The 27,690-nt window shown below is 42.0% G+C and overlaps 18 protein-coding genes across 18 annotated transcripts; 16 read left to right on the top strand and 2 right to left on the bottom strand.

Moving 5' to 3' along the window:
- Nucleotides 1–41: 41 nt before the first annotated feature.
- Nucleotides 42–433, top strand: LSM04_003043 (uncharacterized protein; the record flags this gene model as incomplete). Its single annotated transcript, XM_067329750.1, has 2 exons — nt 42–159; nt 213–433. 2 exons carry the CDS (start codon nt 42–44, stop codon nt 431–433), a joined length of 339 nt encoding a protein of 112 aa, XP_067187293.1.
- A 36-nt stretch (nt 434–469) lies between these two features.
- On the top strand, nt 470–1,206 carry LSM04_007468 (uncharacterized protein; the record flags this gene model as incomplete). Its single annotated transcript, XM_067329749.1, has 2 exons — nt 470–476; nt 875–1,206. 2 exons carry the CDS (start codon nt 470–472, stop codon nt 1,204–1,206), a joined length of 339 nt encoding a protein of 112 aa, XP_067187507.1.
- Nucleotides 1,207–2,022: 816 nt separating this feature from the next.
- LSM04_008451 (uncharacterized protein) lies at nt 2,023–2,232 on the bottom strand (the record flags this gene model as incomplete). Its single annotated transcript, XM_067329748.1, has 1 exon — nt 2,023–2,232. One exon carries the CDS (start codon nt 2,230–2,232, stop codon nt 2,023–2,025), a length of 210 nt encoding a protein of 69 aa, XP_067187549.1.
- Nucleotides 2,233–2,594: 362 nt separating this feature from the next.
- Nucleotides 2,595–3,205, bottom strand: LSM04_005178 (uncharacterized protein; the record flags this gene model as incomplete). Its single annotated transcript, XM_067329747.1, has 2 exons — nt 2,595–2,705; nt 2,792–3,205. The coding sequence occupies 2 exons, from the start codon at nt 3,203–3,205 to the stop codon at nt 2,595–2,597; spliced, it is 525 nt and encodes a 174-aa protein (XP_067187399.1).
- Nucleotides 3,206–3,508: 303 nt separating this feature from the next.
- On the top strand, nt 3,509–3,964 carry LSM04_008544 (uncharacterized protein; the record flags this gene model as incomplete). Its single annotated transcript, XM_067329746.1, has 1 exon — nt 3,509–3,964. One exon carries the CDS (start codon nt 3,509–3,511, stop codon nt 3,962–3,964), a length of 456 nt encoding a protein of 151 aa, XP_067187553.1.
- Nucleotides 3,965–13,952: 9,988 nt separating this feature from the next.
- Nucleotides 13,953–14,834, top strand: LSM04_008357 (uncharacterized protein; the record flags this gene model as incomplete). The annotated part of the gene is made up of 1 exon (XM_067329745.1): nt 13,953–14,834. The coding sequence occupies one exon, from the start codon at nt 13,953–13,955 to the stop codon at nt 14,832–14,834; it is 882 nt and encodes a 293-aa protein (XP_067187546.1).
- A 186-nt stretch (nt 14,835–15,020) lies between these two features.
- LSM04_004579 (GrpE nucleotide exchange factor) lies at nt 15,021–15,674 on the top strand (the record flags this gene model as incomplete). The annotated part of the gene is made up of 1 exon (XM_067329744.1): nt 15,021–15,674. The coding sequence occupies one exon, from the start codon at nt 15,021–15,023 to the stop codon at nt 15,672–15,674; it is 654 nt and encodes a 217-aa protein (XP_067187366.1).
- Nucleotides 15,675–16,612: 938 nt separating this feature from the next.
- Nucleotides 16,613–17,300, top strand: LSM04_006678 (Kinesin motor domain; the record flags this gene model as incomplete). The annotated part of the gene is made up of 2 exons (XM_067329743.1): nt 16,613–16,946; nt 17,077–17,300. The coding sequence occupies 2 exons, from the start codon at nt 16,613–16,615 to the stop codon at nt 17,298–17,300; spliced, it is 558 nt and encodes a 185-aa protein (XP_067187464.1).
- Nucleotides 17,301–17,372: 72 nt separating this feature from the next.
- On the top strand, nt 17,373–17,942 carry LSM04_007811 (Kinesin motor domain; the record flags this gene model as incomplete). Its single annotated transcript, XM_067329742.1, has 1 exon — nt 17,373–17,942. The coding sequence occupies one exon, from the start codon at nt 17,373–17,375 to the stop codon at nt 17,940–17,942; it is 570 nt and encodes a 189-aa protein (XP_067187525.1).
- A 36-nt stretch (nt 17,943–17,978) lies between these two features.
- On the top strand, nt 17,979–19,070 carry LSM04_007132 (uncharacterized protein; the record flags this gene model as incomplete). The annotated part of the gene is made up of 1 exon (XM_067329741.1): nt 17,979–19,070. The coding sequence occupies one exon, from the start codon at nt 17,979–17,981 to the stop codon at nt 19,068–19,070; it is 1,092 nt and encodes a 363-aa protein (XP_067187493.1).
- Nucleotides 19,071–19,133: 63 nt separating this feature from the next.
- Nucleotides 19,134–20,333, top strand: LSM04_008612 (uncharacterized protein; the record flags this gene model as incomplete). Its single annotated transcript, XM_067329739.1, has 2 exons — nt 19,134–20,038; nt 20,093–20,333. The coding sequence occupies 2 exons, from the start codon at nt 19,134–19,136 to the stop codon at nt 20,331–20,333; spliced, it is 1,146 nt and encodes a 381-aa protein (XP_067187555.1).
- A 6-nt stretch (nt 20,334–20,339) lies between these two features.
- LSM04_006165 (uncharacterized protein) lies at nt 20,340–20,582 on the top strand (the record flags this gene model as incomplete). The annotated part of the gene is made up of 1 exon (XM_067329738.1): nt 20,340–20,582. The coding sequence occupies one exon, from the start codon at nt 20,340–20,342 to the stop codon at nt 20,580–20,582; it is 243 nt and encodes an 80-aa protein (XP_067187442.1).
- A 3-nt stretch (nt 20,583–20,585) lies between these two features.
- On the top strand, nt 20,586–20,852 carry LSM04_002497 (uncharacterized protein; the record flags this gene model as incomplete). The annotated part of the gene is made up of 1 exon (XM_067329737.1): nt 20,586–20,852. The coding sequence occupies one exon, from the start codon at nt 20,586–20,588 to the stop codon at nt 20,850–20,852; it is 267 nt and encodes an 88-aa protein (XP_067187268.1).
- Nucleotides 20,853–21,750: 898 nt separating this feature from the next.
- On the top strand, nt 21,751–22,272 carry LSM04_009479 (uncharacterized protein; the record flags this gene model as incomplete). Its single annotated transcript, XM_067329736.1, has 1 exon — nt 21,751–22,272. One exon carries the CDS (start codon nt 21,751–21,753, stop codon nt 22,270–22,272), a length of 522 nt encoding a protein of 173 aa, XP_067187599.1.
- Nucleotides 22,273–22,574: 302 nt separating this feature from the next.
- LSM04_006097 (uncharacterized protein) lies at nt 22,575–23,933 on the top strand (the record flags this gene model as incomplete). The annotated part of the gene is made up of 2 exons (XM_067329735.1): nt 22,575–22,743; nt 22,810–23,933. 2 exons carry the CDS (start codon nt 22,575–22,577, stop codon nt 23,931–23,933), a joined length of 1,293 nt encoding a protein of 430 aa, XP_067187439.1.
- Nucleotides 23,934–24,247: 314 nt separating this feature from the next.
- LSM04_000568 (uncharacterized protein) lies at nt 24,248–25,177 on the top strand (the record flags this gene model as incomplete). Its single annotated transcript, XM_067329734.1, has 1 exon — nt 24,248–25,177. One exon carries the CDS (start codon nt 24,248–24,250, stop codon nt 25,175–25,177), a length of 930 nt encoding a protein of 309 aa, XP_067187173.1.
- Nucleotides 25,178–25,527: 350 nt separating this feature from the next.
- Nucleotides 25,528–26,124, top strand: LSM04_001862 (DJ-1/PfpI; the record flags this gene model as incomplete). The annotated part of the gene is made up of 1 exon (XM_067329733.1): nt 25,528–26,124. One exon carries the CDS (start codon nt 25,528–25,530, stop codon nt 26,122–26,124), a length of 597 nt encoding a protein of 198 aa, XP_067187233.1.
- A 428-nt stretch (nt 26,125–26,552) lies between these two features.
- On the top strand, nt 26,553–27,599 carry LSM04_001390 (Metallo-beta-lactamase; the record flags this gene model as incomplete). Its single annotated transcript, XM_067329732.1, has 1 exon — nt 26,553–27,599. One exon carries the CDS (start codon nt 26,553–26,555, stop codon nt 27,597–27,599), a length of 1,047 nt encoding a protein of 348 aa, XP_067187215.1.
- Between the last annotated feature and the right edge of the window lie 91 nt (nt 27,600–27,690).

Below are 27,690 nucleotides of genomic sequence, written 5' to 3'. Positions count from 1 at the left end.
GCGGTTCCAGCACGCGGCCGAACCACCGCATCTTGTTTCCGATGCCCGTCGCCACCGCGCAATTTCCGGCAAACGAACCCGCGGGGACCTTTGCCGGCGTTACGGAAGCGCCAATCGCAATTCGGACGCGGTGCAAAACAGTTCAAACTTTAATACGTGGTCCGGCCGACCCCTTTTTCAGTTGGATGCGCGAAGCTAATGGGGCAAGGAAGCCCCTGAGGGGCAGGCGCGGGCAGCTATTAAAAACCGGAAACTGCTCACACAAGAACTGAAAAAAATATGCACTCTTCCCAATTCATGGTGGGAAAAAATCGGGCCTGCCAACATGCAGAATCTTCCCAAAGGTTTGTTCTCATTTTTGGGTTATCGATTTGGAAATCGCCAATCCCAAATTGAAATGATTGCCCGGATGGTATGCCAAGCCTGGCCTTAGCATACCTAGATTCTCCGCTGGCACCATTGCGACTTTATGGTTGGTTCCTGAAATTGTCCAGATTCCCTTCGATAACAGAAACTGGCACCTATTTTTTCCATCAATCCAACCTGAAAAAAAAAAGGATTCCTTTAAATTAAATAGGGCTGAACATCCGTTTTAGAGCCAATTAAGATGCTCAAAAAATTTTGGTGGGGTGAAACCTCAGTATCGGACTCCTTGTGGGTATTCTTTTTTTCCAGCGATGCGATAAAACACAATCTCAGCGCTGGAGGTTTGCCTTCCGCTACCAAAAATTATACCACCCATCATTCACTTTGTAACAGCGTGGCTGTGTCAATAATACCGTCTGTTTTATAATTTTTTTGTCTCGGTTAGTAATCCGAAAAACGGATTACATTTCACTTAGTATCGACCTGAGTTTCCCATGGCGCACCGCAGCATATGAAAGTGGTCCCGGTCTATCTTTTTCTTCCGGATCTCCACTATGTCTCCGCAAAGAGTCTCCACATTTACTTCGTTTAAAAGCCGAATTTCGTCACCTTTATGTGCGGTTATTCAAGTTCTATACGATAGCCCAAGTATACTATGCCCTTGAAGAAGGGATCACGTCATCAGAACGGTTAGGTTGGGATTGTGCCAGAGCGATGGCGCTTCTACGCGTTCAAACTCCCTATTTGGATCCAAAGCCGACCTCTGCCAATTTGCGCGGGTATCTTTTAAACGCCTTTAGGATAGCCCCGCAATCCAGAATTATGGGTTTAAGATTGTGAATATGGGAATGAAACTTTTTTCGCTGGAGTAGAAGGGTTTTACTCATCGTGCCAAAATTCTATTTCAACAGTGGGGGCTTTTGTTTTATAGGAATCCCATTTGCCATTTTCCTTGCCCTGCCCCAAAACGCCTGCATGGCGCCCCGCCGCTGGGACGAAGGCGGTGGGATTCTTATTCTCCATTTGTCGACCGCCTTTCGTGGCAACCCAAAGGCCCAAAATAAACAGAGGCAGGTTTCTCTCTTTTTTTTTTTTCTTGGGGCCTCATGGTCCGAAAATTATCCCCGCCCCGTGCCCCCAGGAGGACCCCATTTTGGGGCTCTGATTTTGCTCGTTTTGCCCCATCAAATTATTAAAGGTCCTTACTAGATTTGCCGTATTCTGGTTTTACTTGGCAAGTAAGGGTGTGATGGTTTCTTCTTTACTATATTCTGCGGCCTTCTGGTTCTGTGGGGTGCTTTCTTGGGATTTTTCTGGCTAAACTGTTTTATTTCCCTTATTCAGGCTGCGCCAGTAATTCATGTGCTTTTTTTAGAATTTGAATTCACCCAACTCCCAGCCGAGACGAATTCCAGACATTTGTCTTTCCATCCACTGAATTTGTGCATTTGCCCTCCTTTGGCCCCGGACGCTCTTACCATCTAATGGCTCCATTCTGCGCTGAGCTCTGTTGACGGCGGTGCTACGTCAATTCTTCTTCTTGGGCCGCGCATTCAAGTGCCCAGGCAAAGCAAACTTCTTCAAAGTCACAGAAAAAAACTCAGAGTCTTGCCGCATGCCCAATGCGACTATTTTACAAACGCAATGTAGTCCGATTCAAAGACTTACCTTTCCCTTGCCCAATCGTGTTGTGAGTGTGCCATTTTTAAACGCAAGAACAACAACAACGTAATGACCAAGGCGAGGAATAGCCGCGGGAAGGGGTGCAAAAGAGAAAGCTATGGGAGCATTATGTTGCCAATATTTTTCAAAGTTGCGCTTTTCGCCGGCAATTCCACTTAATTGAAAGAATGATGTCTTCACCATGGCATGCCCGACCCCCCACCGCCCAACCACCAAAGCTCCGTTTTCCCACGAGCTGCGCCAAGATCAATTCAATAAAAAAGAATTATTTTATTTTTATAACAAAGAAAGTTTAGTTATTATCATTTTTTTGAAATATACCGTAGATAATACCTGGAAACGCCATTGGGGTGATGTTTTTCGCAAACCGGATCAATCAGCAGAACCCAAGATCGAAGACAACGGCAGACCACACCCCAGAGAGCGAAAGACCCAACGCGCCGCACACACACTGCCAAGAACACTGGCCATCCCTCGTGAAAAACAACAAGATTGGTCACGGAAATATCCCTCTAATGTCTATTAAAACATCATTTTGCGGAGAGTTAATTTCCAAGGGTTGTGGCGCCAGAAGGGTCTAATTCAGAGTGGCGGTTTGTCTCTGGAAATGTCTGCGCAAATTTGACCCCACCGTAGAAAATTTTCTTACCACTTGGCTTCGTTAAATATTCAGATCGTGGGCCTTTTACATCGACGGCGCCAGGCGGAAAGAACACAGCCGGAACAAGGCTGCGCACCACACTTCGCACCCCGCAAGGGCGCCAAGGGCGAAAGGAAAACGCCAGCACAGGGCACCCGCACCACAGACAACCCCCACGACAAAAAAAAAACCCTTGTAGTTAATTTTGCCGCCCGGGGCAAAGAAAACCGCTCGACACACCCAGGAAATCCATGGCACTTCTGTCTGGGTTTCCTTTGGCGCCATGTCAAAAATAATACCGGCCCTGGTTCGGCAACCGGCGTCGCCCCCAAGAATGGCAAAACAAAAAAAACGGCCGCTGGATCTAGGCTTTTTTTTTTTCACCCGGGGGTGGGGGCCGGGCCTGGGGTCTTCCTCGGTCGCGTGGGGTGGTAGGGCTCTTGGTCGCTTTCTTCTGTGAAGCCCGAAGGCGCCCAATCCGAAAACACCACGCGGCGTCGAGAGCAACCGCGCCATGTTGGGGGAAACTCCAAACGGAAAAAAGACTCTAGAGGCCCCAAAAGCCACCTATAGCAGAACTCAAAGCATTACTTTGGCGACCCGCGCTGCGTTAGAGGAGGTTTGGAAGCCAACGGGTTAATCGATGCAATGCCGCCCTATGGTGGGAATGGATTTTGCCACCCGTAAAACCTAGATCAACAAAAGGAATCCGGATCCCACCTCCTCCCAAAAAGCAAATGCCTACAGGTTATTCGGGCAAGCCCTTGCTAGCAAACTTTAACCAAGGGAGGTGTGTTTGCCCAAGGTTTTTTTGCAGACATGGAACGTTCTAGATTGAGAATTGGTTCCTTGAACTTCCTTGGAAGCTTCCGCTTTATAGGTTCGACTTTAAAGGAAATAAAGATAAAAACAACCCCGATTTTTGTAGAAAAGAAAGCCAGACTTCGAAAAATAGGGCCGCGCTTAGAAGCCGACACCTTCCTTCTGGAGAACCGTTTGCGCCCACCAAGTGGAATAGCCCCAAAAACACCCCACGCCACCCCTCCCTTGAGCCGCGCGGCGCCCCAAGTCAAAAAGCGCCCCTTCGCCCACGGGCGCTGGGGTCCAGTTTTTGACGGAAGGCGTATCTTCAGGGCTGCCGGTTTCCGCCTTAAAGGGTCTTGCTTTTTTTTTATTGGCGCCAGCCATTCCCATTTGGGGATGGGGAAATGGCGTCTTGGAGTTTGCAGTTTTGGGGGTCGAGAAGCATTGGGATGTAGGGTAGTGTTTCCTTAGTTCTCTTCTTCGATTGGCCCCCTGTGGGTGGGGTATTTTTTGGCATTCTTCCATTCTGTATAAAAAAAGGTTTTTTGGCTATCTATGGCAAGGGTTTGGTTTACCACGAACTCCTTCTCAGCGCTCCGCCCTTCTTCACGGCAGTAAAGAAATTTAAGAATTATGAACGCTTTCGCAAACGTGCCTCTAAATCGGGACCGGTGGGATTTTTGGTGTGGACCCATGCAAACAATACAATTTTATTCAGACGAACATAATTCTTACGTTACTGAAGGCGGGGGTGGTGAATTATTCTTTCTAGAGTGCAATAACCATTACTTCACGCTTCACTTCGTTCAGTTATGGCGCTCTGGTTTAGACCAATTCGGTGTCCCTGGGCGAATCTCTAAGCGTAATCCAAATGGCACCAACACCACTTCTTTATCATTTGGGGAATGCGTCATAGAACCAAACCAAAAAAAGATGTAAATTAATACTGGCTTTAATAACGGTGGGTATGGTGAGCGATTTCTTGCTCATAAAGTAGATAAAAGCAACCTTTTACTTAGTCAGTCAGAAAAAAATCTACGGTATCCTATGACTTGGATCCGCCAAATTAGAACAAGAGAAGAATAGAAAAATGTTTTCTGTTTTTTACAGTTTTTTTTTTTGGTGTCACCGTAAGAATGAATTGACATTAAAAACTGGAGAAATGAAAGTAGAAAGGTCTCTTTAACCCGTCCTCCCACGTTCCGTGCTAAAGAAGTGTAATTCCACTTCGCTTTTTTTCTTTCGCCGAAAATCTCTATCGATATCAACCGCCCAAGTGCCCACCATTCTGATAGAATATTATCTTTTCCATGATGTCCACAACCGTTGTGCCAGGGGCATGCGTATGATGTCCAGGCAAAAACGTTTTAAAAGCAGAGAAGGTCAATTGGGTAACTTAAACTTTAAATTTGCGAAATCGTATTTGGCGCACCCTCCCATGCACTTTCAGCGACCGAAACTTCGCAAGAAACCTGAACAAGAACATGATTCATTCGTGCATGGTTGAGCCTTTCCAACCAAAATAGCGGCAATTGGTAACTTTTATGGCAAAGGAACAAGGCTGTTCCCCAACAGGTATTGAATTCATTCTTCTCCTGACAGCGGCGTGTGTGAAGTGAAAAAAAAAAAAACCGGCCCAATCTTAAGGCCCCAAAATCCCACCACACCAAGGTGTGATCAGCGTCGACGCAACAGTTAAAAAGAATACTAAATAAAAAAGGTATTCCCTTCCACAGACCCAAGAAACGTACATCATACACGATGTATCGTGGCTTCCCTTGCCCCTTTCATCTTGGATAATTAAAGATAAATGGCCCTCCTCTAGTCTTGGTACCATCTTCTTTGCTCAAATAGACGGAATGAACTCCACGATTGGGCAGTACCTCAACAAACGCATCCTTCTCATCAAGCAAATGTTGTCCTTCTACCACAGTGGTTCCACAATGCCATATACTCTGAGAAATACCCACCCTCCCTACATCTCCACCCTTTCCTTTGGCCCACCAATACGGACTTTATCAATCCAAGCATAAACACCCAACTCCAAAAGACAAGATGAACTAAATTTTAATTAACTCGCGATATCGCAGGGAAAGCCCTTTTAATGATGTGGGGATTGTCGATCGATAATTGCGGTCCATAAAGGGTAGGTGGGGTGAGAAACGGCGTTGACTCCTCTAGTTCTGATCTTGGGCGAATGCCCGCGCGCAGATTCTCAGCTGAGGTTGCTGGAAAAATGGTTCCTTTAAGCATAGCAAGTCCACTGTTTTACCATAGGTCCTAATGTTGGGCCTAAAGATGTAACTAAATAGAACTTTGGTCCCATGGTTTGTCTTGATAATTCTTTGTCTTTGTCATTCTCTTTATTCGCTTCTCTTCCTTGGTTCTCTTTGCTCTGTCTCTTGGAGATTTGATATTAATTCCGTCGTGATGTTTGGGCGAAGTTTTTTCGATATTGAATGTGTCTTTTGCTGGCGGTGTTTTTTTTTTCTTAAATCTGCAAATGCAGTGGTTTTTTGCCCTTCCCACCCCGCCTCTTGGAGGTGACGGGTTGCCGCATGATGCGCTGCTCTTTGTGTTAACCGTCCTGTGGTCTATCCTCGGTGGGGAAAATTTTCTCTTAGGAAACAGGTTGCCCACATAAGGGCTTATCCTAGTGGCGAAGTTTGCACTCCCCCTCTTGAGGCGCCAAGGGAACGCGACACACTTGCGGCAGAACGCCGTTCTTAGGGAAAGGGGGCGAGTTCCATCACTTATTAACCGCGGGTTTGCTTTTGGTGATTCAACTCATTTTCACATTTGATCCGCATAAGTATTTTCTTCTGCGCTAACATATTGCCGGTCCCAGATCAACCCCTCGCCTGACGCAATGGGCTCCTGGGGTTGCGGTTGGGCTCTAGGATTTGCATGCTTACGCAAATTATCGAGGGTTAAGATAGTTTCGGATTATTCCCGATGCGCTCTGTGATAAGCTCGCCGATTTTAATGGAAGGAATGGGATCCCTGCTTGGGGAGATTGCTTTTTCATAATCCGTTCTTGCTATGGCGATTGAATTTTTGTTTGGCTTTATTTCCTTTCTGATTATGGGTTCCTTTTCCACCCTCTGTTGCCTCTTGAAAAGGCGGTCCTTGTAGATCTTCTTGGGCGGCCCTTTAGGGCATCCCGGCCCGTGGCTGCGGCACTTTTTTCCCGGGGCCAGCCTTCCATTGCAAGATGTTTTGCCCCTCTTTGGAGTATATTTGTGGTTAAAAATCGTTTTGCATCATCTAAAAAAGAAAAGCTGGGACGGCACTTTTCGAACAAGGGCGAGGTAGGCAGTACGCCAAATGAATGGGCGTTGTTGTCTTCTGGAAAGTTGAGCGCGCATAATAAATGCGATCACTTGTTTTTCTCGAGCTCTGCATCCCTTCCTTTGTATCGCCTTATCTGCCTTTTCGTTATGGGCGTTTTCCTTCACAAGCAGAAAAGATCCATAACCCCAGAGCCAGCCGGTAGACATCTGGTTGCGGCGCCTCTTTTCTTGCGGTGCGGAATGGCATGGGGATAATCTCCGTCTTGCCAATTGATTTCATACTCGGAACTAAAACCACGAGTTCTCGGCCCACACTATCTTTTCTTTGGTGGGAAACTGCTCTCTATTGAGGGTTTCTGTCCCCTCAACGAAAAATGGTCCCGTTGACCTTCTGTCTCCCAAAAAGTTTTGAGTGAAAACGGATGATCTTTGTTTTTTTTCTGATGGGAGTCCGTGCCTTTCCGGCTCTTGGGGAAAGGTTCTCCCCGCGGTTCTCATCTTTGGGCTCTGATCTTTCGGAGCTGGTCTTTTATTATTATTATTATTATTATTATTATTATTACTATTATTATTATTATTATTATTATTATTATTATTATTATTATTACTATTATTATTATTATTATTATTATTCATCTTAGGCGGCTTCCTTGGAAGAAAAGCGGGCGGCAGAGGCGTAATGCCCAATCCGAGCGCCCTGGTAAGACATCGCCTCGCTCGGGTTGGGGGTCTTCTGCTTTTCTTTGACACCCAGAACTGGTTTGGTATTTAGGCAGCCCTTTCACCGCTTTTCTCGCCCATTGTCTCAAAAAGAAGCCTCGGTTTGCGCCGGTGGGTTTTCTTTCGCGGCGTGAAGGGGCCCAAATGTTTACACAGCCGCCTTCACCTCAGAAAGCAAATGCTCAAGATTAAAAAATTGACCTCTTGACATTGCACTCTGGGCGGGTTGCCGTCCGCGTGGAAAAGATGATCTGGAACGCTGGGAAACGATATTCTGATGAATTGTTGAGGCGTTATCCCTTTCCCCACGTAAGGTTGTTAACTGCCTTTCTATGTCTGGGTAAAAAGAGTTTTTGTTATCTGATTATTCCGTTTCTTTATTATATGAATCATCTTTTTGAGTTGTGGTTTTCCCTTCGCAAGTTCCCCAAGCACACGCGCAACTTGGGTTTGCACATCCTGAAACTCTGGATTGGTCTGTTTGCTGCTTATTTGAAAAATGCCCTTGCCCTCTATGGCCTCACATTGTTGACCCATCCCGGATCCCACACCACCAAAAGCACAAACGAAGAAGGGCAAAGCGGCATGGTGGGCGTTGGGTTGTGGTACAAAGCACCCCTATGAATATTTTTGCTTTATTCCATCGTTACTGCAATAATGACATCTTTCCGAGAAAACTCGCATTAGTCTAAGGGATTTGGGGCCGGGCCGAATGCTCGACGTTCTCATGGAAAGCGCGTTTTGTTAAAATCAAAAAAATTTCCTTTTAATACTTTATCTCAAGACCTACGGTTTTCAAGAATTTTACTATGATAAATATAGAAAGAAGTTATTATTCATGTTTATCAAAACAAAACTGGGGTAGGCTGTTCCCTCCAAAAGCCCCACCAAAATGCAGGAGAGTGCAGATAATTAAATATGAAGATAAAACAAGATCGCCGCTAGCCAATTACAAAGATTCCTTTCCAAATAAGCGGGCTATGATCAGATAGTGGCAGAGAAAATGTGCCAGGCCACCCAGAGTTAGAGAATCTAATCGCCTTCAAAAGTAAGACCAACGCAAAAAAAAGGAAGAAATACTAAAAAAAAACAGAAAATAGGTCAAAAGGTCGACATTCGAAGAAAAGACGACTGGAACGTTTTAGCCATCCCGCGGACCAACTCAATTAGCCTCCATCGCGGCAGGAGTCTCAAAGTACTAGTCTAATAAACGCTTTTGTAGGGCTAGTGCTTCAAATTTTCAGGGTTAGTTGGGGTGTCAAAGTTGTTCCTTTTTTTGTTTGAAACTTGCGAAAAGAATGATCGTGCGTTAAGTTATCAGATAGCAAAAAATATTTAATGGTTTCATGATAGATAATTTTATTTCTTTTTCATTTTTACAGCTTGTCTAAGCGTAAGTTTTCTGAAAGTATTTTTACAAGCAAGTAAAAATGTGAAGTACTATTCGCCAGTCTTATTCCGCAGCGGAATGAATGACCAATACCCAGGTATTCGTGGATTTTTTGCGCCGGAATGGCCCTACGGTTACTTTACTTGAATTTTCTCCACCCGAGGCTCTGCATTTAAAGTATCGCTTTGATGGTATTCTAACGCTGGACAACGACATAATCGTCGTTAATCTTGCTCAAAATAGAGTTATGAATTGGGGAGATTTGCGTACCTCCATTATAAACTTTACGATGCCACGGAATACAAATTTTCTTCAGGCATTTGAAGAAGCACACGCCCGTTTCAGTGCTGAACGGGCAGCGCTAGCAGAAAAAAAAAAACTCAGCTTTTCCACCAGTACCAATGCGCTCAAGCGCAACTGCAGGATGAGCAGTGCCGTTTTCATCAATATGCCAGTCTGCAATTCCAGGAATTACAAAACAAATGACGCAAGTTTACCAGGAGACAACAAAAGCAAAAGGGTAACTGGCAGATACGCAAGCGCAGTTGGCACAATCAAAAGTGCAACTGACAACAGCTCACGAGCAAGTGACACATTTACACGCGCACCGACAGAAGAGCAGGTGCGATTATCGCAAGCACTGGCGCAGACCTCAACCACGCATGAAGAATTGGCAAAGGGAAAAAGGCAACTGGCAGAATTACGGGCGCAAGGGTTCCAGTTTCAGGCGGAGAAGCCTGGAATGGTGGCGCAACTCGAGCCAGCCAGGGAAAAACTCAGCCAAAGAGAAAAGCAAAACGAAGAGTTATTACGCCAATTAGGGAAGGAGACCCCAAAGAAAATGGGATGGGACACGACACACAACATTGACCCAAGAACAGTCCATACACCCACAAAGGGAATACGCAAAGAATGGCCTGAGTGGACGACACCGCTGGGTCACGAGGAACAACTACAAGAGGAATTTTATTCGGGAATACAGGATATCAAGCTGCTAGCATCGTTTTCCGGTTGCCCGCCAGAATGGCAAAATAAGCACCTTTGACAGTATGCTGCGATTAATTATTGACACTTCACCTGCCAAAATATTGACTGCTTACAGAGTAACTTTTCCTATGCCAGTAAATCCTGGGCCAGCCTATAATGAAGCATGGGAGAATTCCGTGCAATGGGTCTATACAGTTCGCAACAAGGGGTTATCGTTCCGACAGGTGCAAATGGGAGGAGGATTATATACACAACTGCGAATTATTCAAACTGCAAAGGATCATCCAGGAGTGAAGATGCAGGACATCAGGGAGGTGTTAGACGAGCCATTAAAAAGAGAGGATCCATTCATCCAAGCAGCCATGGAGTCTCAGAAGAAACATTCGGCACCACCTCCCGGCAAGGCATAATGTTTCAGATGCGTTCGCATAGGGCATTATATCTCTACGTGCCGGGTGCAATTACTGACTGAACCATATAAACCAAAAAAACGATATTCGGCCTCTGAAGCAGTGAATGCCGGGGCCGGGAATGATAGGATATCAACAAAAGATAGATATCCAAGATTGGATGAACCCACACAACACGGTGATTTTCTTCCGATCGAATACCCAAACGGCGACCCATACCATTGCCAAAGGGGAAATAAGAAAAATGCAACAAATTCAAAGGTTTTTTCCGAAAAACGAACCTTTCCCAAGGAACGAAATCTATAAACGACATTACGATAATACCCGCACCTTCCCAAGATCCGTACATCGTGGCGCTAGCATCCGAGTTCAACCGTATCACTAAACGCATGTGGCCCGCACAACATGGGAACAACGGGGATCCATAATGAGAAGATTCATCGATTTTACAGTGCAGCACAATTTAGAAGTGGCGGAAGAAAACATTCTGTTATTTGTCGTAAGTCTACAATGGACAAGAAAACAGCGCGATCCAATACACGCGCACACTGATCACCATGTTGGCATCAGGGAGAACGCCCACTCAAATGTTTCTGGCGGGCCCAGAAAAGACAGCGGAAGCAGATCCCATAAAACAAGCACGCCCAATGTTGAGATGGGAATTGGATGTGATAAGCGATACCCTTACAAGGGAAAGATATCGAGTGGCTTTAAGACTGGCGCGGGTCACAGCCAGCCGATTGGGGAGAAATCGCAAAACTCCAAAAACAAAATTCCGTGCCGCAGGCAGAAAACCCAGCAGCCATAATAGTGGATTGGGGAGCCCTCCCAAAAACGTCCAAGAAACTCTCACAGAGCACGGTAAGATGTCTCGGCCATTGGGCCGCAACCATAAACAAGTCAGTGCAACTGACTTCATTGATGTAAAAGAATTAGAAAAAAGTGACTTTGAAAAATGGACCATACCAGAACCGATAAAACAAGGAATTGGCACCCCTTTCAAAGGGCACAGCATGCTGAGACGATCGCACCGCACCAGGGTAGCAACGGAAGAAGAAGAAGAACGATTACCATTGCAACAAATAGACGTGGGAACACTGTCCAGCAAATGGATTAGGGACCGTTTGAACGAGATAGCCAGAATGCGTTGGGACGAGGCATGGAACACGGTGCAAAACACAGAAGCGCATTTAAAGGAACGTGGATCCAATTTAATAATTAACAACGCTGATACAAAGCGTGCGGAAGAAGCAGGAATTATATTTACAGCTTCATCACATCCAACTAAAGGTTGAGTAGTCCTTTTACGGTGATTGAGGATAAACCGTCAGGGCAGAGAAGGAGATTTTGCTTGGTCGAGGGAAAAAATGCCAAGGATGATTACGAGGCCGATGTGCCTTTGGGGCAAATTTCCCGATACCTGGATGTGGTTTATGATGAAACCGCAGCATTATTTGATTTAAAGGCATCATTTTTCCAGATGGCCTTACCAGTAAACATGCGGGCAAGTTTCCGTTGCCGCACGGAATCAGAACTAGTTGAGTTCACTCGCCTTTTCATGGGTTATAAATGTAGTCCTGAGATTATAAATACTATTACAAGAGTTTTGGCCGACGATCCGGAAATGGTATTTTCACAGTGCGTGGCGCCAAAAGGATCAAACATCCACTTGTGGATCGGCAACATCAGAATAAGTGGTCCACACGGAAAGGTACAATCTTGGGGACGCCACACCATACATAACATGCAAAGCTGTGGAGCCACGATTGGGGAGCGGCAGTTGGACAGAAAGGAAAGCGATTTCATCGGGGCGCACTTCAACCATAAGGAACCGCACGGTCTCCCCAAGCCAGAAGGCGATAGAAAGGTTGCAAGGGGCACCGCCGCTAGAAACGACGGCGGTTGAAGAATTGGAGAGCACAGTTTCGCGCATGATGCGCGCGGCGGGAGTTAGGGGTGAATCCCTTTTCCCTTATTATTTCTTCTTAAAAATAGCGCGTCAGCGTTTATCATGTTCAAATCGAGGTTTATTACAGCCACAAGATCAGGCAACTTTATCACTTAATGCAAGGGTCATTGGACAAAATTGGCTTAAAACATCGTTAAAGAACGAGCCGGTTCACCCACCACAGCGGTTGCCCTCTACAGCAACGCTGGCGACATACGCCTCCGTGTACGGATTGGGAGCGTTATTGTTTAAGTATTCAGGGGAAGTTTTGGTGGCTGCTGGTGGTGCTTGGAAGCGCTCGCCTTGCACGATTTCCCAAGCAAAGGCGCGTTCTGTTCATCTAGCGTTGCTTGGTTTTAAAATGCATTTGGCAGGGCCACTGGATATTCGCGTTGGCAGCAAAACAATAATGAACATTATGCAAAAAGGAAACACGCATTCACAGGCGTTAGTGGCAGAAGTTGGCGCTATAGAAAAAGTTTTATGCCCACACGGCATACGTGTTATTTGGAGTTACGTGGCTTCAGGGCAAAATCCAGTGGATGGGATATCTAGAGGTGAAAATATCAAAAAATTAGACATAGCGAAGGGGTGGAATTTGCGATGGGGAGAGCTGGGAGCGGATTAAAAAGGGCTTTTCAGCACTTTCATTTCTTCAGTCCCGTTTGTTTATTAGCAAAACAATTGTGGAGGGGAAATGTTGGGTTGCACTTGTGATCTTAGGGGGAAGAATTTTGGTTCTTACAAATAAATATAATGCTACTCTTTATTTCTTCTGTTTTTATTTGATTTATTGTGCGTGAAAACGAGGTTTAGATCATTATAATTGTTTTTTTTTTGTGGGGGGGTGGTTGGCTCCGGGCGGTTTGCGACGCCGCGGCGTTTGCCGGGAAAATGGCCTAGCCTTACACCCCCTGGAACAGAAGAAAAGGGAAAATATTTTATTTTTCATATCCGTCCGTGCGTTCCCGAAGATTTGCATAATACATTCATTTACTTTCCCGAGCGGGGTTTTCAATAATAGGCAACGGGGCTGGCGCAATGGGGTTGCTGGGAGGCCCTTTTGCCCGTCTCCCGCTTGGGGCGGTGTGAAGGCTGGTTTGGGTGGGCTTTCCGAAAAATTGCGCCCAGACAGGCGGCAAAGGCGAGAAGAATGGTCGGGCCTTGCGTTGTCAGAAGGCCGGAGCGTAGCACGGTTTCATGGTAGAGAATTTCTTTCGCAAGCTTTCTGAAAAATGTTGGCCCGGGGCGTTCCCCCGAGGGCCGCGGCGAAAACACAAAAAACGGGCGCCCCCCAAAAAAGAAAAAAAAACGAGGGAATCACCCGGAGGGGCGGGAAATTCGGTTCCGGCCCCCAACCCCGGTCAGGGCCGAGGGCCGCCGCCGCCCGGTCGGTGGGTTGGTTGTTTTGCGGGGTTTGCCGCGCCCGCCGGGGGCGGCAGGGACGAGGCGCGGGGGCCGATTTTTCTTCGTTATTCTTAATTCCTCGCCTTCTTGGGTTGTGGTTCTGGGTGGCGTTTCTCTTGCTGATGGATTTTTTTATTCTTTGGTTTTGGGTTCCCTTTGTCGGGGTGGTGGTGGGTTTTGGGGTGTTGATTTCAATTTTGGTTTTTGTTTCTCTTTTTTTTTTCTGCCTTCATATGCTCTGTCTTTATTGAGTCTGTACGCAACACTTTATATTGATTGGTCTTTAGGGGTTGATTTGTTAGTAATGCGGCGCTTATTCTGGAAGAGAAGTCTATTGATACAAGAAGCGAGATTTCTAGTCGTAGGTGCCCAAGGGGGTATCCCATCTACGAGCCCTCCACCCGCGTTTGAAAGCAGACGTAGAAAACGGTTGAGACTCGCTAGTGGTGAAAGTAGTGGATTAAATGGATCACGTAATAGTGTAGTAAAATCGATGATGGATGAAAATGAGGCGAAATCAATTTGCTTTGAAAAATACGGCTTTCTCCAAAAACCTTTAATCATGAATCTTTGGTCAGAATTTTTACAGGAACTTCGAAGTATTGAGTTTCGTTGGTCATTAGCTCCCTCTGCAGGTGGTGTTATTATCTTAACTGTATTAGAACACGGTATTGATGGTGAAAAAGCTTTGTGTTCTCTTAGAGGGACCTCAGGTTGTGCCCCTATAGCAGAGTTTTTTGAGTGTTGTGGAGGTTTTATTCAGGGATCATTAAGTAAGCATGATACAAGATTTCTTGATCTTGATGGTACTGAATATATCCTCCGAGTAGTGACGACAAGAAGGATTCCTGAAGGTCATGCTATTGATTTAGTTGCGGATGAACCTATTCTTCCTGTATTGGCTCAGTATAACTGTCGAGGAACCTCTGTAGATGTTTCTATTGTCGAAACTAAAACGGGTGTTGAGACTCCTCTTTTTCAAAATTTATCATTACAGAGCTTTAATTATGCTTTTTTGACTTCGGTTCCTATTTTTCTTAAACGTACTGATGTTGGGGTTCGTAACGTTGATTTCGTATCCAAAGAGCAGATGCGTCATTTTCGCTTTGCGTGGTGTTTTCTACGACGAGAATCTATGATGACAGCAGTTGATATGACTGAATTAGATAGTTTATTGCCACCTTGAGTTTCTTTTTTTGTTTTTTATATCTTTGCTCTTACTTTGGGTTGAATTAATGACCGCTGTGATAGTTTGTACAGTTGGATACCCTTTCTTTGTTTTCTTATTCAAATTCTTTTTCCTTTCTATTACACTATTTTCTCCTTTTTTTTAAAAATTATAATTGTATCGTTTACAGGAATTCCCTACGTGATGCGCGCCCTTTCCTTGCGGAGTGTCTCTTTTTTTGGTCGAGGAACTTTGGCCACCATCAGTACTTCTCGTATGCGGTGCTCGACAGAAGCTGCCAAAAAGGAGGAGAATACTGCCAAGCCGGAAGAAGAAAAAGCACCAATTACTCAAGAGGCTTTTGCTAAATTGGAGAAGGAACTTGAAAAGGCGAGAGAAGATATTGGTGAACTGAAGAAAGAAGTGCTTTATCGTGCTGCTGAAGCTGATAACGCCCGTCGTATTGGTCGTGAAGATGTTGAAAAGGCGAAGGCTTATGGAATCACATCTTTTGGCAAGGACATGCTGGATGTTGTGGATACTCTCGAAAAGGGTATTGAAGTTATCTCAAAGCTTGGAGCCGATGAAATTGAGAAGAATAAGGCATTAAACTCTATCTATACTGGGGTGAAGATGTCAGTAAAAGTTTTACTAAACAACTTTGCGAAGCACGGAATCGAAAAGTTGGATGTTCAGGTAGGGGCCAAATTTGATCCCAACATTCATGATGCTCTTCTTAAGACTCCTCCAACCAAGGAAATCCCCAGCGGTCACATTTCTACCATATTGAAGACTGGTTATAAAATCAAGGATCGTATACTTCGTGCACCACAAGTTGGTGTTGCTGAAGAAGACTAGGTGAAATGATGGAAGAGAAAAAAGAAAGAGAAATAGCCTTGTGTGGCGGAATAGGTGGTGTTCTGTAGACCCGATTGATCTTACAGGGAAACAAAAAAGAGGGGCATAGTGTGCATATCAAAGCACACACACACAAGAAAAAAAAAACAAAGCAAAGAGATGAAGCGAACACCTGAAAAAGAAATAAAGAAAAAAAAAAACGATGAAAACTATTTTAAACATTTGTGTCTCTGGTTCATCACATGAAATCTGATAATATTGACTGACTTTATACTAGGAATGTTGTGGTCTGTTTTTTTTTGTTTTGTTTTACTTCTGTTTGATAACAAGAGTTGTCTGTTTCTTTCACTGTAACAGTATTTCTAACGAAGGTTCTCTTCATTCTTTACTTATAGTAGGTTGATGGCCTTTGCCTAGGTAGGTAGGTGGGTAGTTAGGTAGTTAGGTAGGTCCAAAATGGGTGTTTCTTTACTTTTGTAGCTCACTCAAGTGTGCACTGCAGCATCTACAAAATCTTGGGTCGAGACAAATAAGCTGTGGATTTTCAGGAGCATCATTCATAGTTAGCGATGTCTATTGGATATGAATGGTTTCTTTATAGGCTCTTGTTTTTCACCATTGAAACAATAGCATGACGAATTACCGTACTGTACTTTATCAAAGTTGTTTTTCTTGCAATGACACTGACTTATGTTTCTTCACAGAGAAAGAAAAAAATGTGAGAAGTAAGAGATATGAAGAATTTTTTTCTTTTTTCTTGTCTCTACTCATTTTTTTTCCCCCTTTGTTTCACGTTCTCGTGTCATCTTTCTCTTGCCTAGCTTTCTTACTTTTTAAGATTTTCTACCAGTGATATTAGTATTCTTAGTAAGATTTTTAGTAGTTTATTTTTCTATACATTTTAGTTTTATTTTACAACTTTTGTCGTTATTGAAGCAATGGGTGACGAGGAGAATAAGGATGAAGGGCCCAATCGTATTATGGTCTTCCTTCGTGTTCGGCCGGCGAAGAAAGGTGATATTGATCCCACGAACGGAACGCATTATCTACTTGAAATTCAACCTGATAATAAAACATGCCTCTTGGAGGGAAAAACATGTAACCAGGATTATATATTTAATGGTGAAGTAGATCAAGGGGATATTTATCATCGAGTAGCTCAACCTGTCGTTACTAACTTTTTCAAAGGTTATTGGGGTACTGTAATGGTCTATAGACAAACTGGAACTGGTAAGTCATTTACTATGTGTAATTTCAGTCCAACTAATGGAGGTATTATTCCATGAACAATGAAAAACGTTTTTTAAAACTATTGAAAATGATCCTGAACGAATCTATAATATTATGTTCTCTTTTATTCAGATTTATGTGGATAGACTATAGGATTTATTTAATCCTGAAGCTCCTGAATTGAAGATTAATAGAGAAAAAAATAGTGTCAGTTTCCCAGGAGTTGAGGAGCATACTGTGAAGGATGAAGAAGATTTTCGTCGTCTTTGTGATGATGGTAATCAATATCGAGTAATTACTGCAACAGAAATGAATCCAGAAAATTCTCGAGGGCATGCTGCTTTATTTATTCAGGTTAAATCTGTTCCAAAAGATGTTCTAGGTGGTGAGGTTTGAAGTGGAAAACTTTTTCTTATCGATCTTGCCGGATATGAACGTTTTAGCAAAACAGGTGTTCAAGAAGGACAAATGGCATTAGATGCAAAAACTGTCAATGCATCTCTTCTTTCTCTTGGAAATGTTGTACAAGCTTTATCGGATCGTTCAGAGCACGTTCCATGGCGTAATGCAAAATTAACCCGTATGCTTGAAGATGCTATTGGTGGACGTGCAAAATGCAGTATTATACTTACTGCAGGTCCTAGTAGTGAACATTTACGTGAAACACTAGGAACACTTTATTTTGGATCTCGTGCTATGGCAGTAGAAACTAATGCCAAACTTACTGTTAATGTTGATTATAAAAAATTAGCTGCAAAACTACAAGAGTTACTTACTGCAGCAGAAGGTCGCATTAACACTCTTGAACTAGAAGCAGCTCGAAGACAACGTGAACGTGAAGAAGCAGAAACAGTATTTCAAGCAGAATGGGCAAGGATTAAAAAGATTCAACAGGATCAACTTAACGAATTACTTGTATCAAGTGCACCGAAAGAAAAAGTTGAAGAACTTATTCGTTTTAATGAAGAAGAAAATGAATTAATGGAAGAACAACAATATCAACAACGAGAAGCACTTGAAGAACGTCATGAAGAGTAGTTAAAGGAGTATTTGGAGAGGGAACAAAAATCTTTAATGAATCAGACTGCTGAATCAACTTCTAATAGGATTAAAGATATTGGTGAAATTCATCATCAACTTTCACAAGAACGTCAAGAGAAGGAAAAGTACAAATTAAAGGCTAAAGAAGCAGAAGCAGAAGCACGACGTGTAACAATGGAAATGGATGAATTAAGGGTACAAATGGAAGGAGAAGGACTTGCAGGGTTATCAGGATCATCTACAAATCCTGAATTTAAGAAAGAATTTGAACGACTTATAGAATCTGTAAAGTCTATGTATGAAGAGAACATGCAACTTCGATTATCAGAGGTTGAACATTTGCACAGTGAAGAAATTAATCGTTATAAAACTTTGTATGATAATCTAAAAAGGACGATGGATAATGAAATACGATATCAAAAAGATAATCTTGTTGCTTCTTATGAAGAAGAAATTGATGCTATCCGTAGGAGCTCAGCTGATGTACAGAGTAAACTAAAGAAAAATCATCTTGTCATAAAGCAATCATACCAGACACAGAAGGAATCTTTAGAGCAAGAAAACAGTGAACTTGGTGTATATATAGAAGAATTAACCAAGCAAGTACAATCTTTGGGAGCAAAACCAGTATCAAAGCCTTCAAATGTTACTAAATCAAACTCTGTAATGATACCAGAAGATGCAAATAAGAGAATTCAAGATCTTATGACAACTATTAAGGAACTTCGTGCAGAAATTGCGTATATTCGAACAGAGGAGGATGCACTTACCAGAGAAAAAGGAACACAAGAAGCTAGAGGGAAAGATAGATTAAATCCTACACACATTTGTCAATTGAAAAATGTTAATGATGAGTTAAAACAAGCAAAAAAAAAAATGGAAGATGTTTTCAGAATGAAGGCAGAATTAGCTTTATCTAAGTATCAAATTGAAGATGATGATGGTGATGAAGTCGTAGATGTCTTTGGAGACAATGAAGGTATTCCAAAATTTATAAAAAATGTTCTAAAAGTTTCATATTTCGCTGGCACACAAGCGGTTCAAAACACTCACAAAGCTATCCTTGGATCATTAACTACTGATCTAGATGAATATCGACTTATGATTAAGTACAGATTTTTTTAAATTGGTAATTCTAACGCTGGAAAATCTAGCTTTGTGAAATGTCTTGCAGCCTCTTCTGCACCTATGATTCGAAATACACCAGATGTTATTACCCCTACAGTTCATCCAACTTCTACTTCTGTTAATGTGGATGATGCTTATTGCTCAAGGAATGATTGGTATAAAACATATGTCAAATTTTTGAATTTGGATGCACCACCACCACCACAACAAAAATCAGGAGCTTTCTTGAGTTCTATAGGTATGTCAAAAAGTTCAAAAAATGGTGTAAATGATCCTGCTAAAATTCATATTGATTTACTTGATTTTCCAGGTGATTTAACTTTCTGGCATGGTATTCCAACTTACTTATTACCATCTAAAAATGTGTTATATTGTTTGGTTTATGATCTTACAAAACCAGTTGAAGATGTTAAACTAGAATTGGAAAGGGAACTTGTACTTCTTCATGCAGCTTGCCACCGAGTATATTCTAAAGATATTGGTGGTGATTCAGCTAAAATTGGATTTTTTTTGGTGGGTACGAGAAAAGATGCTCTTAAGGATTCTCGTGATCCGTCTGTTTTGATACACATTAACAGAATTGCCGTTCTTCTTGGAGACACTTTCTTTCGCTTGCGAGGAGATGATGATCGTGGTCTAGTTTGTGTCGGTAATTTTGCAGTAAGCGCGAAAGATTGGTCAGTTTTAAGTACAAAAAGCGATCAAGGACCAAAAACATTTAAGGAATTAAGTAATTATTTAGGTACTATTGCGTCTCAACTTTATTATAATCGTCCAAGTAGTCTTTTACCATCATCTAAATATACTGCATCTCATTTAATCTATATGCTTGGAGATGAAATGCTAGGAACTTCTGCAGAAAAAACTTCTCACCTTGTGGAGGCACAACGAAGAATGCGTCAAGGAATTGTAACTCATCTTACAGCATTATTTCGTGAACAAAAAGTTCGATGGGCTTTACCATAGTATGAACTTAGAAATTTAATTGCTGAACATTTGTCTCTGGATTCTAAGACTAGTTATGGTATATTTACTGAAAACTATGTTTTACGTGAACTTTTTTCACGTGGAGTTACTGTTGCCCTTCCGAGTGCTATTATTGAACTTAAGTATTTACCACGTATCAGTGGATCCCAAACACACTCTCATGATGGTATTATAGTTTTGGATCCTAGTCGTCTACTTGTGCCTTATTCAACATTTATGTGTCCTAGTTCATTAACACGAGTACCAAGTGGATCAGCATTTCTTAAAGACTGAGAAGTTATGCAGTTTGATTACTCTGGTTTAAGCCGTTGCCAAACCACATGGGGGCAAGGTATTGTTACTGGAGATGTTACCCAAGTGATTAGTGCTAAAATGTTATCACAAATGGGCAATGATGTTAAAGCAATTCAAGAATTATACTGTGTTATGGGATTAGGACTACCACTAAAAGCTGAAACTGCAATTATATCACCACAACACTTTTCAGTTCGCATGTCAGATTGTGGAACTTATTATTTATAGTATATGATTTCTTGTAATGGTGATGGTGTTGCAAGACAGTACAAATTTAACGCAAACCCATCAAAGCTTTTTGCTTTTATTCAGACACAATTAATCCCCTTTTCTCATGTTCCATCAAAAGATCCAAGACACTTGGTAATGAACTGGAATGACGCATCATTTATTGTACTTGAAAAAAGTCGTTTAAAGTATGGTATTTTTGGTTCTAAGGGTGTAAAGGATGCTGCCTCACAAACAATATATTCCCATTCGTGGCATCATGAAATATGAGGGTCAGTTCTTGTATATTGGCATGACTGGGCGGCACACGGAGAGCAATAAAGCTATTGCTGCTTGCAATGCAGTTATGGATGCCATCCATTACGAAATTGTCTCTACATGTAAGCGAAACTTTCGTGGAGTAAAAGCGCAATTTCAAGAACTTCCTTTAACGGGAGCCTCTCAAAAACGAGAGAACTTTGCAGCTGGACAAGAGGCAATACTGAGTCGCTACAAAGCCGATGCTAAGGTTATAGCAGCACAGCAGCAGATCACCTTCAGTCTCAGTGATCCAAATGCTAGGGAGATTGAGGATGCTGTTATCAATTTGCCCTTGAAATTGCGTGAAAAACCGGAAGGGTAAATAAAAATTATGCGGGTTATTATTATTGTTTTTTTTTTTTACGGTTACCATTGGCATTGACAATTATTTCTTTCAGAAAAAAATAGTAAAAGCAGCAGTGGTGACGCTCAGTGGTTGGCAGTAATGAACTACCATGACGACTGTTGGGTGCCATTGCTCTCCTTTCCTCCTTTCTTTTTTTTTTTTCCCTTATTTATTTCCATATATATATATCTTGTAAAGGGTTTATTCTTTTTTTACTTCGAGTTTTTTTCTTTATTTTTATGAGACTAGGTATTGTTTTTATGTGTTTTCCTCTCGTCCATGTATGAGAGTTGGGATGACTTCTTTCTTTTTCTTTAGGTAAGAACGTTGGGAAGAGACTAATTCTAAGAAGTTTTTTTTCTTTTCTTTTTGCAGCTAAAATGAGAAAACTCTTGGGACCTGATTAAATGCTGTGCTGGTATTATTATTATTATTATTATTATACATATATATTTTGATTCTTTTTTATTTTATTTTATTTTATTTAGGCAAGCTTAGGAGTGGATAATTTAAGAGAATAAAATGTTGCGTCGTTGTTGTCCTACTACGACTCAGGGTTTAGGGATTAATACCGGAATGGTTGCTGGTGTGTTTGCCAGCACCCCAAAACGTTTTCTTAAGATAGCGAAGTCTCCGTTTGGTTTCTACTTGGCCCGACGTGGACAGCGTAAGTATCCGTTTCACCGCCGACCGCACATAAAAAATACCCATGCTATGAATTTAAATGCACCGTATTTCTGGAAGTTTATGACAGCGAAGAGTCCGTCTTTTTTCTTGCCAGAAGAGAACTACATCACAGGTGACTGGACAGGGAAGTTCTTTGTATCAAAACGGCAGGTATACACTTTGCAACATGCCACTAGCGGAGCAAAAGTACGGGTAAAGTCATTCCCGTCTGTGTTTGAATTTAACACTCCATCACGGTGGAACATAGGAAAGGAAATGAATACACTAACGAAGCCTCGTATGGATCTTATTGACGAACAGATGTTAACAAAAAAGCAACGTCTGGACTACGTCAAAGCAGGACTACTTCCTAAGTAAGAGGAATAGTTTTTTAACGTTTCTCTTTCCTCTTATTCTCCTTGTTGTTATTGTTGTTGATATTGGTATTGGTGCATACTTTTTGCATTTCTCGTCATCAGTGTGGTAAGAAAAGATACAGTGGGAAGTAAAGGATACATTCAATATTACTTTAAATAGATACATTGATTTTTATTTTATTTTATTGTGTTTCTTCTTCCTTCCCTATATGTTTTTTTCTTTTTTTTTTCTCTTTTCTCCTGTTCAAATTGTTCTTGCTAAGAGAAGAAACACAAGAAAGTTTTCTGATAAGTAAGTGTGTTATGAGTCACTCAAATCGCAGTTATTCAAAGGAAGACATGATAGATGTGAAGCAAAAAATAGCTCAGGAGACCAGCAAACGCAAGGAGGTGGAACGCACGCTTGAGCACCTCCGTTCTCAGGGTTTACTTGCAACTGGCAAAGCTGCGACATTTCAGACTTTATTAGAGCGTATTGAAATTATTTAAAAGGAAAAGAAGACAATTCGCGAGTGGTTGGAGCGTGGTGTTGCAGAAGCAGAACGTGTATCTGAGCATTCATTACAATTGTCTGAAGGAGTACGGCACGCTGAGGAGCTAGAAGCCAATATTAAACAATCAGTACAAGAACTCACTGAGTATTGCAGTCAATTTCAGCAAAATCTTCATAATATGAACCTTGAAGTAAGATCTTTACAGCATGATATCATTATGAAGGAAGATGCTAACGCTGTTGAAATGGCACAAACAAATGCTCAGCAAATCGAAGAATTTCCTCTTCTTGACTTGAGTGGTATGAAAAAGACAGTAGAAGTGTTACGTCGCAAAGTAGCCATGGTTGAGACGACGGAAGCAGCCATGGGTTGTCTAGCTGCTTGTTCCCATCGTACACTTCATGAACTTTGGAAACTTAGTGTCACTCTAAACAGTACTGATGTGTTAGGAAAATGGAAGGAAACTGAGGATGATACCGATTCATTTGATTCTGAAGATGGTGCAGATAGTACACCTCATTCACCAGTGGTTCTCACATCAGCAAAGTCGATTCTTGATAGATGTGACTTGTGTCTTTGTACAATTTGGTCTGGATTGAGTCGTGTAGCATTTGATGAGGCTCATCACCGGCGTCAAAAAGATATGCGGTATGAAGAGGCGTATGTAACAGTTGAACGGGATTTTGAAATGACTATGCAAAAATGTGATGCACACCTGCAGCAGTTACGCGATGAATTGGAAATGTGGAAAATTAAACATTCCACGTTTGAGAGTTTGGTGAAGGCCCAGGAAGTGAGAGATAAAAAAACACGGGAAAAGTTCATCCAGATAATAACTGTGAAAATGAAAATAATGACAGTCGCAGAAAAAAAAGATGAAATTGATGTTATTGAAAGTTTTGCTACCGAGGCGAGGCTCGAAAAGGCCTCTTTAGAGGATGATCATCATCATTTACAAGCTACCAAAGAGTCATTAGAGAAGAAGTTAGATTTGGCTACAAATGATTACAAATGTGTCGGGGAGTTAAAACATGAGTATCGTGATCTGGAGTTAAAGAAGTCAGAGTTGGTGCGTATAAATGAACAGCTTCGAAAAAAAAATCGAATGATGAATTTGACCGCATGGAAAATTGGCATGACATTACCGTTGATGCTTAGTGACAAGTAGCGCATTAACGTATATTCTATCCTATCGTTATATATATATATATATATATATATATATATATATATATATATATATTATTTTTGTTATCGTTTTTAGTGTAAAAGAAAAACAACAAGTGTATACATGGGCCGCTGTGGTTACTTTGCTCGTCTGATTTCGCTCAGCCACATATCTATACATTTTCCTTGTTTTTTTTTTCTATTGCTTTTATTGTACATGTTGTTCTATTAAAATAAAATGTTTTGATCTATTTTTTTTTGTTCTTCCTTTTAATGCTCCATTCTTCTTTTTTCTTGGCTTTGTGGACAAGGTGTATGCGCAGGTTTATCCCCCGGCGGTTTATTTCTGTGGCCTTTGCCCTGCGCAGCAGCAGCAGCAGTGATAGTAGTAATGATAACAAGCGTAGTGTTAGTTATACTGAGAGTAATGGCGTCAGTAGCAGTGACTCCCTCCTTGATGACATCTTCTCTGAGCTGAGCACATGTGATATAACGCAGCGGCAGAGTCCACTCAAAACTCAGAAGGTATCACCCTCAAAAGGCACGCTTAATAGCAATGGCAACAGTAACAGCGGAGTGTCCACACCTGCCAATACTGCTGCACCGGAAGATGCTGAGATACGGGCAGAACTGGTTAAACAGGAACACCTCCAACGATTGCTGCAGGAGACGCGTGATCAGATGGCAATGACTAAGCGTGAGGCGGTGAAGGCGGAGGAGGTGCAACGTCACTCCCGCTATGTCGTTTCACCTCCTGCGGCATTACATCTTTCTACGGCTGAATTAATACAGGAAAAATCACCACAACATTTTTCCTCCGCAGAGGATTCCTCCACGAGACTTTCATCCCTACCACAGTTGAGTGCACCAGGTTCTGTGGCTGTGGTGACTTTGGTAGGGAAAGTACTCTCAGAGGCAACCATGCATGGCGACGGGACTTTAGAGGAGACTGACGATACATCTGCTACTGCTGAGAATGGTCCACATGCTCGCATGTTGGTGCAGTACAGTGTGCCATTTCTTCCTACCCCCACACCTGTCACCGTACAGGTGCGTTGTTACGGGGCAACATTGGCCTCTTTCGTCAAGGAGCATGTGCGAATGGGTGATTTGGTGCACGTTTTAGGACACGTTTTGCCTCTTAACGTGCAATCCGCAGGGGATCCTGTGTTTTGTGTGTGTGCACTCCCGGTGGGGGGTAACATCTCTGTTGTATTGTCTGCTGAACATTTCTCTGCGTCTTGAGTGAGGGGTGGGGGCAAAAATGATAGCTATACATGAATAAGAAGAAGGGAAAGAAAAGAAAAAAGAAACGGATTCTATTGGAAGCAGCTGGTGCTACTGCTTCTGTCATTTTTTGTTTTTTTTTTAATTTTTATCCATTGTTTTACTGTTTTTGTTTTCTCCTTTACAAACAACGTTATGTTTTAAACTTTATTCTTCCTCTTATTTTTCCTAAAAAATGAATACAATGTAGAGAGTATAATTATCCAAACATAGCAAAAAAAAAAAAAAAGAGAAAATAATATTATAAGTGCGTACATACAAAAAAACAGAAAGAGAGGAAAAAAAAACCTATTCAGATAACTGATACCATGACAAAAAAAGTACTCGTTCCTGCAGCTGATGGCACGGAGGACATTGAACTCTCCTGCATCACAGACATTCTTTGTCGGGCAGATATCCAGGTCACTGTTGCGTCAGTGATGGAAAGCCAAAATCTTGTCCTTTCCAGGGGTTTGAAGCTCACCACAGACTCACTCATCAAGAACGAGTCCGCCGACGCATACGACGGTGTTTTTCTCCCGGGCGGTCTTCCAGGGGCGGAACATCTTGGCAAAAGTGCAGAACTTAAGAAAATCCTTCACGATATGCGTGCTCAGGGAAAGTGGTACGGTGCCATTTGCGCTGCCCCAGTCGTCTCTCTGGTCCCTATGGGTATGCTGGAGGGTGTGGAAACAGTCACTTGCTATCCCGCACTGAAAGGCAAGGTTCCAGCACCTGTAAAGTGGTCGGCTGATCCTGTTGTTCGTTCTGGGAAGTGCTTGACAAGTATGGGACCTGGTACAGCCATTGCATTTGGTCTTGCTATTGTTGCTGCCCTTAAATCAAAGGATATCGCACAAAACTTGGCAAAGGATTTGCTTGTTGATGGAACACCGGTCATCGATCAGACGCTGAGTAAGTTCTAAGCACTGTAGAGAAAAGGAAAAAAAAAAAACGAAGGTACAAACGAGTAAAAGAAAGAGAAAAATAAAGGAGTAACGTTCTGTATTCGTTTTTATTTGCGATGATATTATTACAAAATGAAGTGAAAGGAGTGTACATACATATATAAACGAATGAAGAATATTACTCCTTTTGTTTGAGACTAGGGAAAAGGAAAAAGAAATATCAAGGGTTTGTTAAGCATATTGAGTCGAAATAAAAGGGTACGAAAAGGAGTTTGCGAATATTATGCGATGAATTTTTCTTAAAAGGGGTAATTACGTTTTTTTTTTAAATATTCCTTTGTGTATCTTTTGTTTTCCTTTTTCCGTTTTCTGGATTTTTCTTTCGTTTGCTTTCTTTTGCTTCCTTCTTATATATTGTTTATTTTATTTTTTATTTATAGGATGAAATGCGATTCTGTAGAGTGAGGTTATTCAAATATATTGGTTCACCAGCTCAATTTCGGGGTTCTGGCGATGCTATTTCAGCTAGTTTTGTACTGACACGTACAGTTGGTGGAGAACCTATGAAGGTTCATTGTATTTCTGGGTACATGTCAGCTCTATACCTAATTGAATACCCCAAGGAAGAAAAGATGTTACTTCTTGACACTGGATTTCCTACTGATTTGGAACGTATTAGGTTTTACGTGGAGGAAGTAATGAACTCGGACAAGGTTGGAAAACAAAGAATGGAAGATAAAATTCATTTGGCTGTTTCTACACATTCCCATATTGACCATGCTGGAGCTTCTATCGGTTTTGAACGTTGTGGTATTCCAGTTGCTCATCCATTGGACATAAGTGAATATTACAAAGGTATTAAAGGTAGTCTTAGACAACTTGCTGAGGTGTCTTTTGTCTCATTTGCAGCTGGTCGTTTGGGACGCCAAAGATATGAAAATGTATTTCTTTTCTCTAAAGGATTATTGGGTCCATATTGGCAAATGCCTAGTAAAGGACCTAAATTGAATGATGGAACACCACTTCCATATGGTTTTGACGATTGGTTAGCAATTAGGTGTCCTGGACACACATCCCATATGATATGTCTTTATCACCCATATTCACAGTTGTTTTATACTTCTGATATGTTTGTGCTTATCAAAAAGGGGGTTTTCCCTCCTTTTACAGTTAACTCTACTTTAGCGTACAACCGTACGCTTCACCGCCTACGAGGATTACCTGTACGTTGCGCTTTGCTGGCACATGGGGGAATCATAGATGTTGATGATAAATGTGGTTCATGGAATGGATTACTTGACGATGTTGTTCACAATTTTAGATCACCAACTTCTAGTACCTCTCGTTCTAGCATAGTATCCTCCATGAAGAAAATAATACATAATTTCTCTAGCGAGGAGGTTTGTCTAGATGAAAAAATTCCATCTAACAGCTTTCCATTTAAAATGGAAAATGACCCTGATCTTCCCCCATTACACATTATGAATAAGTAAAGATTTCTCTTTCCACACTCAATTATTTCGTTTTTTGTTTTGGTTTTTGCTTTTTTTTCTTTTGGTTTGTTTCTTACCATTTGTAATTCTT

Source organism: Trypanosoma melophagium (genome assembly GCF_022059095.1).
Source record: "Trypanosoma melophagium isolate St. Kilda chromosome Unknown ctg5segment0, whole genome shotgun sequence".
Taxonomy (NCBI): Eukaryota; Euglenozoa; class Kinetoplastea; order Trypanosomatida; family Trypanosomatidae; genus Trypanosoma; species Trypanosoma melophagium.
This window is presented reverse-complemented; position numbering and strand designations above follow the sequence as displayed.